This window comes from Leptonotus elevatus, chromosome 11 (genome assembly GCF_054856555.1).
Source record: "Leptonotus elevatus isolate MCC_2025b chromosome 11, RoL_Lele_1.0, whole genome shotgun sequence".
NCBI lineage: Eukaryota > Metazoa > Chordata > Actinopteri > Syngnathiformes > Syngnathidae > Leptonotus > Leptonotus elevatus.
This window is the reverse complement of record NC_141249.1, coordinates 14,308,568-14,325,467: the sequence shown is the minus strand read 5'-3', so window position 1 is coordinate 14,325,467 and position 16,900 is coordinate 14,308,568. Positions and strand designations below refer to the sequence as shown.

Genomic DNA, 16,900 nt, shown 5'->3' with positions numbered 1-16,900 from the left:
AATCACTTCAAAGCAATATTCCATTTCCATCTTCCAATTGCTCGAGAAACATGTTAGAGAGCATGTGTTGTGTGGCATCGAAAACGCTGTCCGGGGGAACCGATGAAATAAATAAATAAATATAGTAGAGGCCGCTGCGGCAGCTACTTATTTGAAATCACTTCCTTCCATCAGAGCCATTGTTCCCCTAATGAGCCTCAGAGTCCACTCAGCCTCAAGAGGCGAGAGATCTAATCTGGGCCGTCTGGAAAAGGAGCATCATCCTCACCATAGAGCCCAATAATAAAAAAAAAGAGACGAAGTGCATTTAGTTCCTCTCCTCAGGAGGTCAAGTGATTGGTTTGGCTTGTTTGTACGTTCTCTCAGCAAGATTGTGTTACGCATTATGTAGAAGAGTCATCAACATTCTAAGAAAGCAATCACAATTTTATTTTTACTTTGGGTTTATGGATAGATTTCATGTAAAGATTCAACACAGGAATGACTGAAAAACACTGTAATGTGCATGCCAGGCCAGTAGTTGGCGATAATAGATAAATGTGCATTAACTGCAAATCCCACCGAGTCTTTTCCAAAGCAGTTTTGAGAATAATGATGAAAACTCATTCAATGTGCTTGCTTGATAAGCATTCAAAGCAAATATGTTGGTCCACCTGTTTGTCCCTTTAAGGCCATTATAGGCGAGCTGTGAGGTAAGAAAAAATAAATGTTTATCCTCATTTGGGATTTTAAGATGGTGACACCAGCACAATCCCAATCCAGTGTGTTTCGTCCAGTTTTTTCACAACCACTTACAGTAAATAAGCTATTACCGCTCCAGTGTGCACACTTTCTGTTAGAACTATACAACTGTAATCAATTCCAGGACCAAAAGGTAGAAACCCTGCCACAGTTTGGCTTTAGCCACAGGTGCTTCTACTCAACCGAGCTTAACTGCGGGTTGAGGAGAAGCGCCAACTGTGGCAGGCTTTTTCCTTTACAATTTTTTTTTACATTAGTATGTTTACCTCACAGTCAACTACTCTGAGACCAATTCTAGACTAGGGTCCTCCTGTGTAGAGTTTACGAGTTTCTCCCAAAAAAAAAGAAAAAAAAAGAAAAAGAAAAGAGAAGCAAGTTAGATTAATTAATTAATGAAGACTCTAAATTGTTCATCAGTGTGAATGATTGCTTGTCTAAAAGTGGCTTGCAGTTGGCTGGTGATCAGTCCAGGGTGTACATAACTCTCACCCAATGTCAGCTGTAATAGACTCCAGTTCACCTGCAACCCTACTGAGGACTCGAGGCATAAAAGATGGATGCTTCTTATCAATTTGCCCCACCCCCCTTTATATGTGTAGGATAAATGGACCCAAAAATATCCATCCATCTATCTCATAGAAAACACTTCAGTTACAACTAATCTGTTCATATGAATGTTCGGTTCAGTTGGACACAAACTAATATATCTGCATGATCAACTCAAAATGGTGATTTAAGTTTTAGTGCCAGCGTGCTGAATCTTGATTTTCCGGGAACTTCATCCTTCAAACCTGAACTGCAGATGCACCGCATTGCAACAGGCTCAGAAAGGAAAGAAGGAGACACGAAACGAGGGCTTCCCCTCCGCTGTTGTCCTTTATATTCAACACCACGCTCTGCAGCGGATCCCCTCGCTGCGCATGAGGCAGGAAGCCCGAGGGAATTGTGTTCTATCATCAAAACAGGGTTTATAATCAAGCAAAGAGATCTAGGAGCAAAACATGATTGGCTATGGGGTACATTGTAAGTTGGCAGGCATCACCTCCGCTGTCATCTTTCTCAGAGGCAGACGAGGATACACGGACGGGAAACACAAGGATGTCGGATGCAAGGCAAATAAAGCCCTCTCTGTTGAGCCTCATGCACAAAAAATCATGCCTTTCATAGAATTCCAACAAAAACCGCAAACATTCGTGAGAGCGAGCCTTTTATCTCACTGCTATCGCAAAACTGCAAACCTCCACAAGACCAGGACCGGACCTACAGTGCATGAAGGGTTGGCCACAGTCCCGTGCTGCTTAAAACATGGATTGACATGTCTAGCGCTTTCACACTCAAAAGCACATACAAAAATATATTTAGCTACTCGTGAATAACAACATTGAAGCAGATTGTGCGAGAAAATCTATGACGTTTTGCAAACTACACTATTATTCTATCTGACCACCATGTATAGAAAATGATGCAGTTTTCATGTCAGCACTAATAGGAGCAATGCTAGCAGCTAGCAAGCTAATTACCCATGGAATGGAAAGTGTCAGTGTTTTATAATGCAACTTTTGTGACTCGTTTCTGCTTACATAGAGTAAAGTAAGTACAAAACCAGGCAATAAATGTGAGAGTCCCAACTGATGATTAGGCAAACTAGTGATCAGAGCAACTAGCTTAACCTGAAACACCTGGCGGGATTCGACGCATGTCAGAAGATATTATATATGTGTGTCTATGAAATTCAGAACATTTTTAAAACGGTAGGCTTGAAACAACTCCTACTGTGGCATTAAAAAAATCCTATAAATAGTAATAAAATAACTTAATTTATAGTAGTATTTTGTTATAGATTAGTCAACACCTCTACCACTTTACTTGCAACACAGTGGAACAGCGACACCATTCCATAACTTAACATTACTTACTAGAAGACAAAACAAAAATCAATGTTCAACTGCGTCATAACATTCGACTCTCGAAATTATTCACCAATGATCTAGAAAATTGAATTACCACCAAGCGATACAGTTTGATTCATTTTGGTATGGTATGACGCTCCTTTTTTTTTGTTTTTTTACATTCCTTACCCTCAAAAGTTGTAAAGGGAATATAAAAAAACAAAAACAGGTCTGTTTTAGTGAGAGTACGGAATTGTTTGACAGTGGTAGAGTGGAGTTACACATACCACTGCCATTTGATTGGTTCACAGATACTTCTGTGACAACGGAAGACAAAAATAGGTGCCATTTAAAAATGACCATGGATGCAAATTTTCTTATTTGCATATGCATGCATCACCAGACTTTTTCATTGTAGCTAACACTCTTAGATTTGAATGATTTGTGTCCAGATAAGGGTTTAAAACATTACCAAAGCAAAGCAAACTGAAACGTACCGCCTGGTTGGTTGGGTTATCTAATTTCAAATTCATTGTGAATCATCAAAACTGAGCCATGAGTGTTTATCAGTGGCTATGGGGTTGACCGTGAAGACGAGTGGAGCTACACCGGACTGTGATCTGGAGAAGCATGTGTAGCCGTCACAGTCAAACACTCAGTCGCTGTGTCCTTGGTCTTTCGAAGGCCCGTATATAGCCTCTCGTCTAAGTTAGCAGTCAGTTTGTCCGTGAGCTCTGCTGTGATGGTTTGTGGGCCGTAGCCTGATGAGTCAGGTGGCTGAATGGGTGACCGCTCGTCCGAAGGTTCTAAAGAGTGTCCGGGCAGTTTGCTGTCCTCCTGAGTCTCTGGATGCTCACTCTGCCCTTCGTCTTTCTCAGGGACTGTTGGTTGAAGATGTGGTGATGATGTGTGGTCTTCGGTGGAACCTTGCTCTTTCTCCTTCCCTACAACCTCGCTAGTTGTAGTCTCTATTTTGGGAGTTTCGGGGGTGCTGCCGTCGCTGGTCTCCTCATCGGGTGCACTGACAATGCGGGGGAGTATGCTATGGTAGCTTGTATCCATTGGGCAGTTAACACTGTCACCCCTCCGAAGTGGAGTTCGTTGTCTCTCGAAAGAGGAATGGAAGTGTCTGACACCAGGATCGCTCCACTGTTTGTGTCTCTGCCACTGCTTTCGAAGATGGATTCGGGACCGGTGCTTCCTTAGCGGTGATTCCTGCTGGTCAAATTGAGGGTCGTGTCGGAGAAACTCGTGGAAGAGCGCATCCGTTTTCTCATCAATGCTGTAGTCTCTCCGATGAAAGGTTGTAGGTTGAGTGGGAGGTTGTGAAGCCTCCCGAGGGGTGATCATCTGACCGTATGGAAACCAGGTCTGTGGACCGACACCAGTTTCTATGGAAACACCTCCACTGGCGCCCAGCAATTGCTCATCGCCAGGATCTTCCTCAAAGAGGTGAGACTCAAAGCTCTCACCGATCGTGCCAGATCGCCCTGCCTTGGTGAAGTGGTGCCTCTTCTCATGGGCTGTTCTCTCCTTCGGGCTGCTGCTTCCAAACATCCGCAATTCTTCAGCGCCACGAGAAGGGGCCTCTATTGATGCGTAGCCACTATCCATTTGCAGCAATTTACGAGTACTCGTCTCACCGTCGCTCCCCCCTCGCTCAGATTCAGTACTTTGTTGTTTCCTACTTCTTCCACCCTTTGCCCCCATTGTCTCATCCATGTACACCAAAAACTCCTTGTCATCCTCCGCACCTTCTGTTTCATCCCCTAAATCCTGGGATGAGCAGCTGGGGAGCTCTTCTCGTTCTTTTTCTGTACACACGCTGTCAGCATCGCTGCAGACAGAGTTCCTATCATTATTGCTGCTTTGGTCAGAGGCAGCATATTGTTCCAGTGATGCACGTAAGGTCCAAATGTCTCTGTAAAGTGTCTGGGGGTCCTGCGGTGCTAGAGGCTCAGAGCTTTCCCTTGTCCCCAGGGAAAGCCCTTCATCTTGGGGATCAGGGGACAGGCCAATCACCCCTGGTCCAGTATGGCTGCAGGTGGGCTCCACCATCACCTCTACCTCTACCCTGTGGTTGCGCACAGGGAAAGAGGAAAAGGAAACATGCAAAATGACAGTGTCAGAGCATGAATGAATATTACATTCAACGGCTGTTTTCACAGAGCACGGAATGATTGTTATGACTTGCAATGGCTGCCGTGGCATGTCCTTACACTTAGCTGAGTACTACAGTATTTAGTGACTTGTTCAAATATATGGAACCCCGAGGAAGCCCTGCAACGCTGACCCTGTTGCATATCATCGCTGAACATTTTTGCAAAATGATTGCAAAGCGAAGCAGTGGACAGGATGAATGGCAAGGGAATTAAAGATACCTGCCGAGGGAAGGGGGTGGTGCAGATGGAGGAGAGAGCACAGGCCGACCGGGACAATAGGCGATGTCTTGGGTGCGGGCGATGTACTGGATGAGGTCAATGTGGTGTGTGTCGTTGTCGTCCTGGTCCATGCTCTCACTGGCGGCCCGTTGACGCTGGAACTGCCTTCTCTTCGGTGAGCCTGACTCACGGCAAGCGCAGAAAGCAGATGAAGTTAAGAAAGTTTAGTGACAGTAGGCTGGGAACTGATACCTAATTCTGAATAAATCTACCATCAGCTGTTCAGGCATCTGTAGGAGATTTTGAGATCATCTTTGGAAAAACTCATTTTGCAGTCGATAGTGTGTGCGTGTTGTGTGGTGGCAGGAAGGATTCACTCAGGGGCTTAAATTGACTTGGAACACCCAAACTTTGAGTCACCAAGCCATCTGTCCTCTGTGTTGTTTGTGCATATCCAACCAGTCAGAGCAGCCAGAAGGACTCTCACAGTTCATTACCGCGGCACTCTGGTTCATATTTGTCTTACACCGAAGCAGCTAAGCCAAACAATGGAATATATTATTATTATTGTGCCACAATACATGACGGGCATGAAACTAGAAGTATGGTTACGTAAATAAGCTCTTTCAATGAAGAACTTTCTCAGTTTTTTACATTCAGTTGTCACTTAATCAGCACTGTAACGCTGGAGTTATGCGAAGAGTATTTTGTTACTTTTGAGTTTACGGCAAAATGACTGGAGCGTTGGACATAACGGATTTACATGGCATCTCTAAGCAAGCCTAATGTTTTGTACTTGGACTGCACATGCCTTTCTGAAAGGGTATTCACTTATATAATTACAAAGAGCTCGGAGGATTGGGCCACGTTTCTTGTTATCCAATAGATATTAAAATGATTCTACAGGAATCCACTTCACTCAATGGAGTGTTTGTTACCTCTCATGTCCAGACTTGAAGCTCTCTGGCTGCTGTCCAGCTTCCATTTCTTAATCTTGAAATAGGGACTGGCCCCCTCCAGGCTTGCGTGGCGCCGAAGTTTAGTGAAAAACTGCTGTACTGGACCTTGGCCTCCTGGGCTGCTGCTCGGAGGGGGGACAGTGCTGGCGGGGGCCGTCCCTCCTCCCGTACTGATGCTGCAGCCTCGACCCCGGGACCCTGCTGCGATCATCTCCATCTGAACAGACGGAATGCAGCATTGATGTTCTACCTCAGGCTCTTATAGATATGCCTCCAGATATGTGCGGAGTAATATAATGGGAGGTGACTTACAGACCCTCCGTTTGTCTTAGCAGTAGCATTTGCACTAAAACTGGCCCCCACCACAGTTGAGTTGAGAGTGTCTCCGGGGAGAGCAGAGCTGGAATTGGGGCTCAAGCTGGTCAGTGCAGTTTGCGGCAGGGGACACAGCATGGGCTGAAGGGGTTCAAACACAAGGTGAGTCGAACTATTGCATCACAAAATGAATAATCAGACTGGACTGGCAAAAAAAAGGTACCATTACTATATTTTTCCCAACTCCACCTATGAGTAAGGGTCAAATCCAGACTCACTCCACTCCCAGGCTGCAAGATCAGGTGATGGAACCAGTTTTGTTTTGTGCTCTCGTCCTGACTGAGGTGACTGATATTCACCACTGGAGTACGTCATGAGCAATGACGCAACAGGGCAAAAGTAACCGGTTGGGCGTGTCACCTGGAAGATGGAGAGCGCCGACTTGGCGACAGGGCGCGTTGTCATGGCGATGGTGTTCTCCGCCGAGTCGCACTCGTGGATGGTGACTATCTTGAGCGCCGGGGGCGAAATGTGGAGGTGCGTTAGCCGTGCGTTCTTGAGGTGGTGAAAATCTCCCTCAGTCAGAGTGTATCTGAAATTGAAAGTTGCCGAAAAAAATTACCAGATAGGTAGAGCAGTACCTCATTTCCACCAGCCAGTATACAGTTCAGTTCATGCTGATGCACAGTTATTTGTGATTTTGTCACTCCTTCCAGCCTGCAGCTGTCAGAGAATAAAAATGGAACATTGGATCGATGGATAGATTGGATTGACTGAATAGTTATGTATGGACGATCGTTAAGGTTTCAATATGTGCAATGCTCTTGTCTTCTTAAATCTTAAAACTCATTTGCTCCCAAAAACATATAAATATGTTGGATTTTTAATATTACCATGGTCCCAAAAACATATTCATACGTTTTTTATTTTTTTATGCTAGAGCGTACAGAAGGCTTTGATGAAGCCTCTGAACTGAAGAGAACGCTTGAAGCAATGGTAGTTATTACAAAAATGGCCAGCAGGTGGCAGCAGAGTATAAGAGATCAACCCAGGGCCATGTTGCAAAAAGCTTTTTCCCCACTGTTTTAAACAGATTTGTGAATAATGATGAAACTTAGCTATATTCTAACGCTAATTGCTGCAGAACGGAAACAGATAGAAATATACTTTTTTTTCCTGATGAAAGAAGAGACTCTAATCTTTCTTTTGGTAGTTTCAATGTTTTTTTTTTATAGCAATAGAACACAATATTCTGTGGGCCTTGAAAAATCAGTCAAAATCCAGTAAAACAGCCGGCAGCGAAGGAGGTTGTTTCTGTGAAAATGGCTGGGAGTGAAGGAGATCATTTCAATCAAAACCAAAAGCTAAACAGATGTTCGATCAATTGACGGCTCGAAATTTTCCAACGGTGTGACTGAGCATGTGAACATTTACTTGTCTAGATGTGCCCTGTAATTGGTTGGTGACCAGTCCAGGGTGTACCTTGCCTCTCGCCCAAATTCAGCCGGGATAGGCTCCAGCTCAGCTATGACACCAAATGAGGACAGACGCAATATACAAAATGGATGGATAGGTGAATGTGACCACCTTTGCTTGCATTTCTCTCTAACCTGCGACCCTTCTCTTGGGCCTTCTTGCCGTGATCGAAGAGCGCCGCCTCGTTGAAGGAGACGCGGCGTCCCATGATTCCCGTCGAGAGGAAGCGCTCGGTCTCCTGGTCATGAGAGCTGGCCATTGACAGGCAGTCGGACTCATCCACCCTGATAGTGATTTCTACCCGGAGACAAAAATTAACAAAAGTGATTGCGGTTGTTAGATCATTTAACAGAGGGGAACCATCTGATATATTGGCTGCTGACTGCTGAATCTCATTCATCAAAAATGCCTGAGAAAAGCAGTTTCATGCTGCCGTTTATTCAATCATTTTCTGCAGAGACAGAGTGCATTCAATGGTCCGCAGAGTATCAAAATGTGCGAGCGCTTTAAGCAATTCGCTCGAAAAATTGCAGTTTTTTTTAATGCAGTAGATTAGACATTGTGCTGACATGATAAAAGCATCACTGTGCCCTGCATCTTTCTTCTATTACTCCTCCCTCTATCAATCATTGTACCCCCCTACACACACACACACACACACACACACACACACACACACACACACACACACCCCACACACACACACACACACACACACACACACACACACACACACACACACACACACACACACACACACACACACACACACACCACCCACGCTTACCATGGGTGGGCTGAGACTCCTCCGTGTATGTAGCGTTGGTTTTCTCGGCATCATCGCTGCCACTGCGGCACAAAAAACAACAACATTTAAATGCATTACGCTGCTCTGTCTCGTTTTCACATCAAGCCAGAGGAACAAATACAGCAGCTGATGCTTCAGTTGCCTGTTTGAAAAATAGCTCCAAGACAAGAGGGGCTAAATCATGTCAGTCAGATAGTGCTTTGTTAGCTTGCACTTTTCCCCCACACATCTATCCACAACTCATGTTGCATTCAAATGTAGTTTGGCTTTGTTTAGTTAGCCGTGTGGCACTATAACCTGTAACCGTAAGGACAATTTGGCCAATCAGAAATCTGTAGGAAGTCAGTTCTGGAAAAAATTACTCGTCAGCAATGCCAATGACTGTATCATAACAGAAAACAATCATGTGATGGCATGATAATCGACATATGGAAGCAAACCATTTTCAATACATCACAAGAATTTGTATATCAGAACTTTGACGCCCACGTCACTCACCAGGCCAGGCCTGATGTCATAAAAGGGTGCCCAAAAAGTAATAATGCAATGTAAAAATGTGAACGCTAATGTGCCTGAATAAAAACAACAAGCTTTAGTCACATACTCTGTGTTTGGTTAAACATCTTTGCTTGCCTTTCTCCATCCAAGTGAAATCCCAGGCCTGTCATTTACTTTATGAGGAAGAGAAAAGAGAATGAAATCCCCTTCCAGTCATTTCCATCCGTCTGATTTCTATGAGCTATGAGCTTCATGCATGTGGGTGTGTTTGTGTGTCATCCCAGCTCTCAGCTTTCTCTTGTCTTTCATTTCCTGTGTGGCTCCCACAGTTTTCATGTCGGTGTGTATGTGTGTGTAGAGAGAGGTGGGGTGCGGCGGGGGGTGAGATTAATCACCGCCGATGGCTGCGATGAAATCTCATTACACTCGTCATTTGTACCAGTCCGTCTGATTGCGCTCTGCTCTCACCCGCCAAAGCCCTTCGTCGCCTTTTGGCGGCTTGGTGCTCTGTTTATTTGCTGCTCTCATTTTTTTCGCGTGCGCGAGATGATGGGTGCTGCTGTAAAATATTAAGAAATGAATAAACCAAAAACAACAACATCCCAGTTCAATTGTAAACATGCAATAACGACTGAGTGTCTGCTCGTGAGGTAATCGCGCTAAAGACGCTTTTGGGACTTTTGCACACTGGATTGTTGTGCAGGAAGCTTCATATGCAATTCCAACGGGCCTCATCTATTATGTAAGTAGACATATTTAACTCATTCACTGCCATAAATTCATTTAAAAAAAAAAGATTATTAAAAATTTGGGGCAAGAGGCGATTAAATGTTTTTAATTGTAATTAATCACATGACTTCACTAGTTAACTCACGATTAATCACAAATTCTATATGTTCTAAATGTACAATAAAAAAAATTCTAGGTTTTCATACTATTGTTAACAAAAGTGGAAACAAATGTTAAACTAATAGAAATAGTTCAAATGATTTTTCGACGTTTATAGCCGTCAACGGCAGGGAATGAATAATAAAAAAAGAAAAAGAAAGAAAATATGATTAAAAATTCGGGGCGTCAGGCGATTAAAGTTTTTAATAGTAATTAATCGCATGACTTCACTAGTTAACTCGCGATTAATCGCAAATTGTATGTACAAAACTAAATGTACAATAAAAAAATCTAGATTTTCAACAAAAGTGGATTTTTTTTTAAACTAATACAAATAGTTAAAATGAATTTTTGACGTTTATAGCCGTCAATGGCAGTTAATGAGTTAATAAATGCGATGTGTTGAAGAAAGCACGTGCATGTAAACCAGTCAAACATGTTGAAAGCGTGGCAGTTTCTCAACCAATCCAGCAATTTAATGTAGACTACAACAGCTCAGTGAAACATTGATGGCGTGTAAATCCAGCAGTTTATGGTATATTTAAGATTTCAACTATTAATATAGGCAGTTGTAATCACATTTACGGTAGCATCAATTATTTGCGAGAATTCACTGTTCCCGTTCGGCCTCGGATCAAATAAAGTTATGAGTAATGCACAATTTCAGTGTGAATGGATGTTATGTTGAGTGTAATAGTCATAAATAGTAAACAGTGCTTTATGTTTCCCTCAGAGTGGATTCATTGAGAAGATTCATTTTATATTGTAACATCTCCCATTGTGAGCCACAGGTTGTGCCTAGCAACAAGTTGAATAATGAATCAGTAAGACTGGCGTTTCTATGTGGGTGTGAGCTGCACCTCCCGAGGGGCTTCCTTCACACCTTGCACTACTACGTTTCCTCGCTCATGCCTTTGCTCAGGCCTTAAAGGGGCCACACTAGCAAGGGATTGTTTCACAGTTGTGACCATTTTAGATGGTAGAAATTAGGGCTGGGGATCGTTTCTAATTTCCTCAACCGATTGAATTAAAATAAAAACATTTCTGATTCGATTCACTTCAATTCAGTCCGATATCGATTAATTACGGCACATCAATTTTTAAGACGGCCAATTGTCATTGCACTTTGGCATTGCAAATGTGAAGGATAATTGACTGCTTTCAATTTATGTGGACAGAATGTTTACTGATAAAGGCTACTTTTGTCACTCTCCCATGGAGGTCTAAGAGAAAGTGGGCGTGCGTTTAGTCCGCAGAGGCGGTGCAGGGGTGGGGCCGCACCTAATAATGTCATACAGTGAGCACGCTTGTTTTCTCAGGTTGGGAGGGGCTGGTTCTTGGAGAGTAGAATGACCTAGAATTTCTCATAGAGGGGCAAATGGAGGAAAACACCACTTTGGTGATGCTTTTGGTGAGCAATTAGCATTTTCATGTTACTGTCCCTTTAATACTAAATTTCAAGAAAACAGTAAGATACAAAAAAAATATTTGTCCTATAAAATTTTATTTTTTTAAGCATTTATGGGAAAAATATATACAAAATAATTCATGGTTTTATGAATCGATATCGGGCTTGAAAATGAAAATCGATTCAATATCAATTATTAGATTTTTTAAAACCCAGCTCTATTAGAAATTCCACTTCATGTTAAACTGATGAATCATTCAAAAAAGTAAAACCAAATTGTCTGAAAACTGAAGCATTATTTCCCATAGGAAATAATATGAATCCAAATAATCGGCTCCAGGCACCCAAAAATATTAACAAAAATACATTTTACGCAATGTAGAGGTGCAAGGATTGAGTGATTAATCGACATCTAAACTATTATCATATCAATTGATAATTATTTTGATAATCAAGAAGATGTGTGAGGGATTAGGTGGATCATATCATTTTTAAGGCAAGTCATTATTTTTGTTGATAAAACTAATTACACTAAGTACTGTGTGGTTCTCGTTAAAAAAGCATCTTCTGATCGCTCAAATCTTGTGGGCGCTTGCATTTGGAAATGGGCCAGACGCACCTGTCCTTCTAATGACAAGCACCTTCCGATCCCCAAAACAAAATTTTTTGCATCTTCGTACCTATCGCAGCATTGGCCTCCTCCTCTGCAGCAACGGCGGCAGGTGATGAGGATGATGGAGACAAAAATCAACGTCCCCGCCAGGAAGATGGACAGGATCACCAGGAGAAGCACGTAGCCATCTTGCTGCTCCTCCGTCTCAAGCGGTACCTCCTAAAATGTGATTAGATACAGTAGTTAGATAGACAGACAGACAGAGCACATCATCATATTGTCTCTTTGTGACGAGGAAATTAAACTTGGGATTGGATCTTTGATTCACTCATTCCGGATCCAGGTCAGGAAGTTGTTCATTAACGAGGGCAGTGGATGCACCGAACGTACAAACACAGGAAGTTTGACATGGCACCAGACTTACAGTGGAGTTTTCTGGTAGGATGTTCCAGACGGTAGACTCATAGCTCATGGTCCAGGCCAACTATGGAGTCCCCCTGAGAGACAACACACAAACAGGAAACGGCCGCTACGGGAGCTGCTCATCAAGTCGCAAAAGTCAACGCAGAACAGACAGGCGGCTGCCTTTTATCTCCACTTCCACAATGCCTTGCTTGCATTAAATCAAGTAAGCGAGCTGGAGCCTAACGACAGACGACAGCTACTCATAGTGATTGCACGTGAACGCCGAGCGCCACCGATGACGATCCGAGTGGAAGTAAGAAATGAACTGAGGACTGTAACACTGCTCAGAACATCACAGCAATCTGAGCGGACGGGTTCAGTAAGCGCTTCAAGGCATCGCCATTTTCCTTCCGTGACCTTCTTGACTTTCTGTACAGAAATGAACCACATTACTAGGGATGTGAGTAATTCATCACATCATAAAGAAATTGAGTTGTTGTTGAATTTGTTATTGTGTACGTGTGTGCCTGCATCTCTTTTGTTGGGGAGCTTTTTAGCATTAGCATGCCGAGTCTAGCAATGACAGACACTTGTCTTGATTTGTTGACAATATGCTCTTCTTAAACTACAGGACACCAACAAACATATACAGCGAGTAGTCAAAAATGTTCTTCACAATAATTACCACATTATTCTGATGAACTCGTTCACTGCCATTGACGGGTATAGACGTCAAAAAGTCATTTGAACTATTTCTATTAGTTTAACGTTTTTTCCCACTTTTGTTAACAAAAGTATGAAAACATAGATTTTTCTTTGTATTAGAACAAATATAACATCTGTGATTAATCATGGGTTAACTAGTGAAGACATGCGATTAATTACGTTTAAAAAAAATTATCGCCCGACGCCCCACATTTTTTATAATCTTTAAAAAAAAAAATACTTTTTATTAAAAATGAAAAAATAAAGACTTTTTTTTAAAAGAAAAAATAGAAAAGCTTATTAAAAATTAGGGGCATCAGGCGATTAAAATTTGTAGTCCTAATTAATCGCATGACTTCACTAGTTAACTTACGATTAATCAAAAATGTTATATCTGTTCTAAATGTACCAAAAAAAATAATTCTAAAAATTCTAGGTTTTCATACTCTTGTTAACAAAAATGGAAAAAAAAATTAACTCATAAAAATAGTTCAAATGAATTTTTGACGTCTATAGCTGTCAATGGCAGTGAATGAGTTAATATTATGTTTGTGGAATATGAATTAAGCAGCAAAATCCATTTGTTTTGATACTTTTCAGGGGGCGGGCAATTTGCCACTTGCTTTCGACTAAAAATGACATCACAGTGCTTCAGGGCTCAGCTTTGTGAATGTCACATGACCAAGCCCAGACAACAGGTGAGTCGTGATAGTCGTTACCTGAGCTCTTAGGCGCTGTGATGACATTTTCAGGATAGCAAGTGGATGTACAAGACAAAATGGCTGCCCCGTGTTTAGACTATGAAACACATTTTTGTAAAGAAAATGTTTGACAAGACTTAAGGCACACCACCAAAGGAAAATATCACAGAAAAGTATATCAACTGAAATAATGATGATCTCGTCTCAATTTGAGCCTGTTTAGTTGAACACGCCGTTAATCTTGACAAGAAATGTTAATGTAATTTTAGTTATAGTCTTTTGACTAAAATTAATTAAAGTTTTAGTCATCTGATTGTATTTTAGTTTTAATCCAATTTTAGTCGATGAAAAAAGAGCAATTTTAGTCGATATTTTCCTTCAGCATACATTTAAACTTTTATACAGAAAATTAGAACACACCTATTTGTAAATGTAGTTTAACACGCATACAATACAACTGTGTCTTTATTAATTGTTTCAATGAAACATGTTGAACAGACAATAATATAACTTAGTTTTTGCCTAAAAAAGTGCATAATTGCTTGAGATAAATTTTACAGTTGCGCAATGAATGAGTGGTTCTTTTCTCCCACCCGCGTTTCATTCCTTCTGATTGGATCGTGTACATTTACGTCACTGACGAAATTGTCGGTCAATTTTAGTTACCGTCTCGTATCGTTCTATTTAAGTTTTTGTTTGGTTTTCGTCTGAATTTTTTTTCTCGTGATGAAAATATCACTGGTTGAACACAAAGCTATTATTCTATTGCATGAATGACAACAGGTGTGTACGCAGGTTAAATTGTACCTTCTGCCACATAGTTTAAGAGCATGTCATTGTTCTTCCTGTCACTATATGTGGCTGACATAGATAGATGAACAAAGATATATATTATTTGTTGCAAATAAATGATTTTTCAGACCAATGAGATGAAATTGGAGGATCTCTCATGGCACACTATTGTGGCAAAGCACTGTGATTAGGAATCACTGTTTTGAGCACTTCCATTGTTCCTAAACAACACTATTTGTACAGTTTATGCCCAAATTTTCCACAGTGAGAATTATTTTCCTGTTGCTTTGTAGTGCTACTATAAAGCACTTAATAAACACAAGTAGAACGAATGTGAACGGCGGGTCTGTGACTGAGCAAACCGTTGCAAAATCCCAACTGTGAGCACATACCCCCTCACGTGCTGCTCATGCATGCGTTTAATCATCCTCCAAACAGAAAAAGCAAAGCATCTGTGTTGTGTAAATCATCAGCCAGCACTCCAGCACATCAACTCGCTCCAATGTCTAACTACCTCCCCATCACGGAAACAAGCTTGCTACTAATCAGAAGCGGAGGTCTACTGCCGCTTGCTGCCGCTATGCCTTGGCTCCTTCAGATCATGGCCATTAATCCTGCTACTGCAGCACCAAACGCCCCCCCCCCCCCCACACACACACACACATTGACACACAACCTGGATACTCACCACAACATGGGAGAAGAAACATGCCCGCCACTCACTGCAGTAACTTGAGCACCGGATTCTGCAAATACAACCCTATGCTCGCAGCTTGTCGAACCCTCCTGCTTGCTTCCAGTGTCTTACCCCTGATGGAGGAGGGCAGTGCGCAGAAGCAGCAAAAAGCAGCAGTAGCATCAGAAGCAGAAGCTCTGGATGTGTCTGTGTGTATGTGTGTGTGTGTGGCTTGAGAGAATCCGCCTCCGTCCAAGCAAGATGAACGCCCTCCCCCCACCCCCCCTATCCTCCTTCAGCAGCGGCCCAGTGGCCTCAAAGCAACAGGACAGCGTGGCGGCGCGGCTGGGAGCAAAACAAAGCGGCAGAACGGTAGCTTAAATGTCAAGTTGGACATTACGTAAGGAAAGGCACCTGGGAGATAGCAGGCAGGCTCAAATGAATGCCACGTGAACGTATTATTCGTTTTATAATATTAGTAGCATGGCGATACATGTGGTTAGCATGGCTGCACCGTTGCTAACGAAAACAGCAGCACCTACACATCACATTCTCTCAGGTTGCGAGACACGTCTTGTGAACATTTTCGGCCCGGGTCACCCAGCCAGTCGATAAATGTTATTCAGCGCATGTCACCGGCTGCCGAGCGCACTCCCTTCCCCCGGCAAGGAATGACGAACTTTAATTGCTGGAGGCCTCCCCATAGCGTTGTTAAAATGTATGTGATGATTAGTAATCAGTAGAGGAGTAATGATTAATCGATCAAGTTGTTATTATGCAAATAAATAAATAACTGCACTTGTGTTGTGCATTTTGCATATTTCCTAACATTAATTTATTGTTACATGACAAGAACGTTCAAATGTAACTTAAACCATCGACTGTGCAGTTGAAAAAGGTTTTTGAAGGCGACTGTATGACCTGGTTCCTGACTATTTGCATTAACGTGAGTTACAGTGAGGAAAAATACTACTCAATAAACAAGATGTTAAATATTGCTGCCTTTGCGCTGTCAGATTATTATTATTTTTAAATAATGTTTAATAATGTTTATAGGCCCTGCATAATGCATGCATTATACCAACACGTGTGTGACATTGTGTGCACTGTTTATAACTAACACTAAAATATGTATGGTGCAGCCATATTTCAACAACAGTGATCGATTTCCTGCCAATTCACACATTTAAAGCGCATTTGAGATCCAAGAAGACAGAATCACGGCGAAATGGACTTAATCGATGACACCGCGGGTCTTTATGCATGAATGCAGCGATGAAGACGGTCGGCTTCGAAGGCATTCATCCACATCAGGCTTCACAAAGAAGCACACATACATCATAGCACTCACCTGCTCTACCTGCGTGGTCCGGCCAGCGGTGAAGGGGGCAAACCACAGGAAAGTCTGCCGAGAACACTTTTGAATGTGACTTTTCAAACGGCTGAAAGGTATTTATGAATGGGAGCCCCTGCGTTTAAGACACGCCCACCGGCCAGTCAGAGACGCGGCGGGTGACGTCACCAGTTCGGTAAAGACGACTGGCTCGAGGGTTGACCATAGTATACATTATGTTTCTCGCCCACAGTTGTGTACATTTATAACGGCCAAATAATTTTCCCACTGGAATGCAGTATTTTTTGCAAA

The 16,900-nt window shown here is 42.4% G+C and overlaps 1 protein-coding gene across 2 annotated transcripts; it reads right to left on the bottom strand.

Moving 5' to 3' along the window:
* Positions 1-425: 425 nt before the first annotated feature.
* Positions 426-16,741, bottom strand: cbarpb (CACN subunit beta associated regulatory protein b). Of its 2 annotated transcripts, none has more exons than XM_086089263.1 (10): positions 16,607-16,741; positions 12,401-12,473; positions 12,044-12,195; positions 8,549-8,610; positions 7,896-8,058; positions 6,706-6,877; positions 6,283-6,426; positions 5,950-6,187; positions 5,012-5,192; positions 426-4,704 (listed from the first exon to the last, which is right to left on the bottom strand). In XM_086089263.1, exons 2-10 carry the CDS (start codon positions 12,446-12,448, stop codon positions 3,234-3,236), a joined length of 2,631 nt encoding a protein of 876 aa, XP_085945389.1. In that variant the 5' UTR covers positions 12,449-12,473; positions 16,607-16,741; the 3' UTR covers positions 426-3,233. The 2 variants fall into 2 exon arrangements, with proteins under 2 accessions (XP_085945389.1, XP_085945390.1); XM_086089264.1 differs by lacking the exon at positions 16,607-16,741 and adding an exon at positions 15,268-15,507.
* Positions 16,742-16,900: the final 159 nt, after the last annotated feature.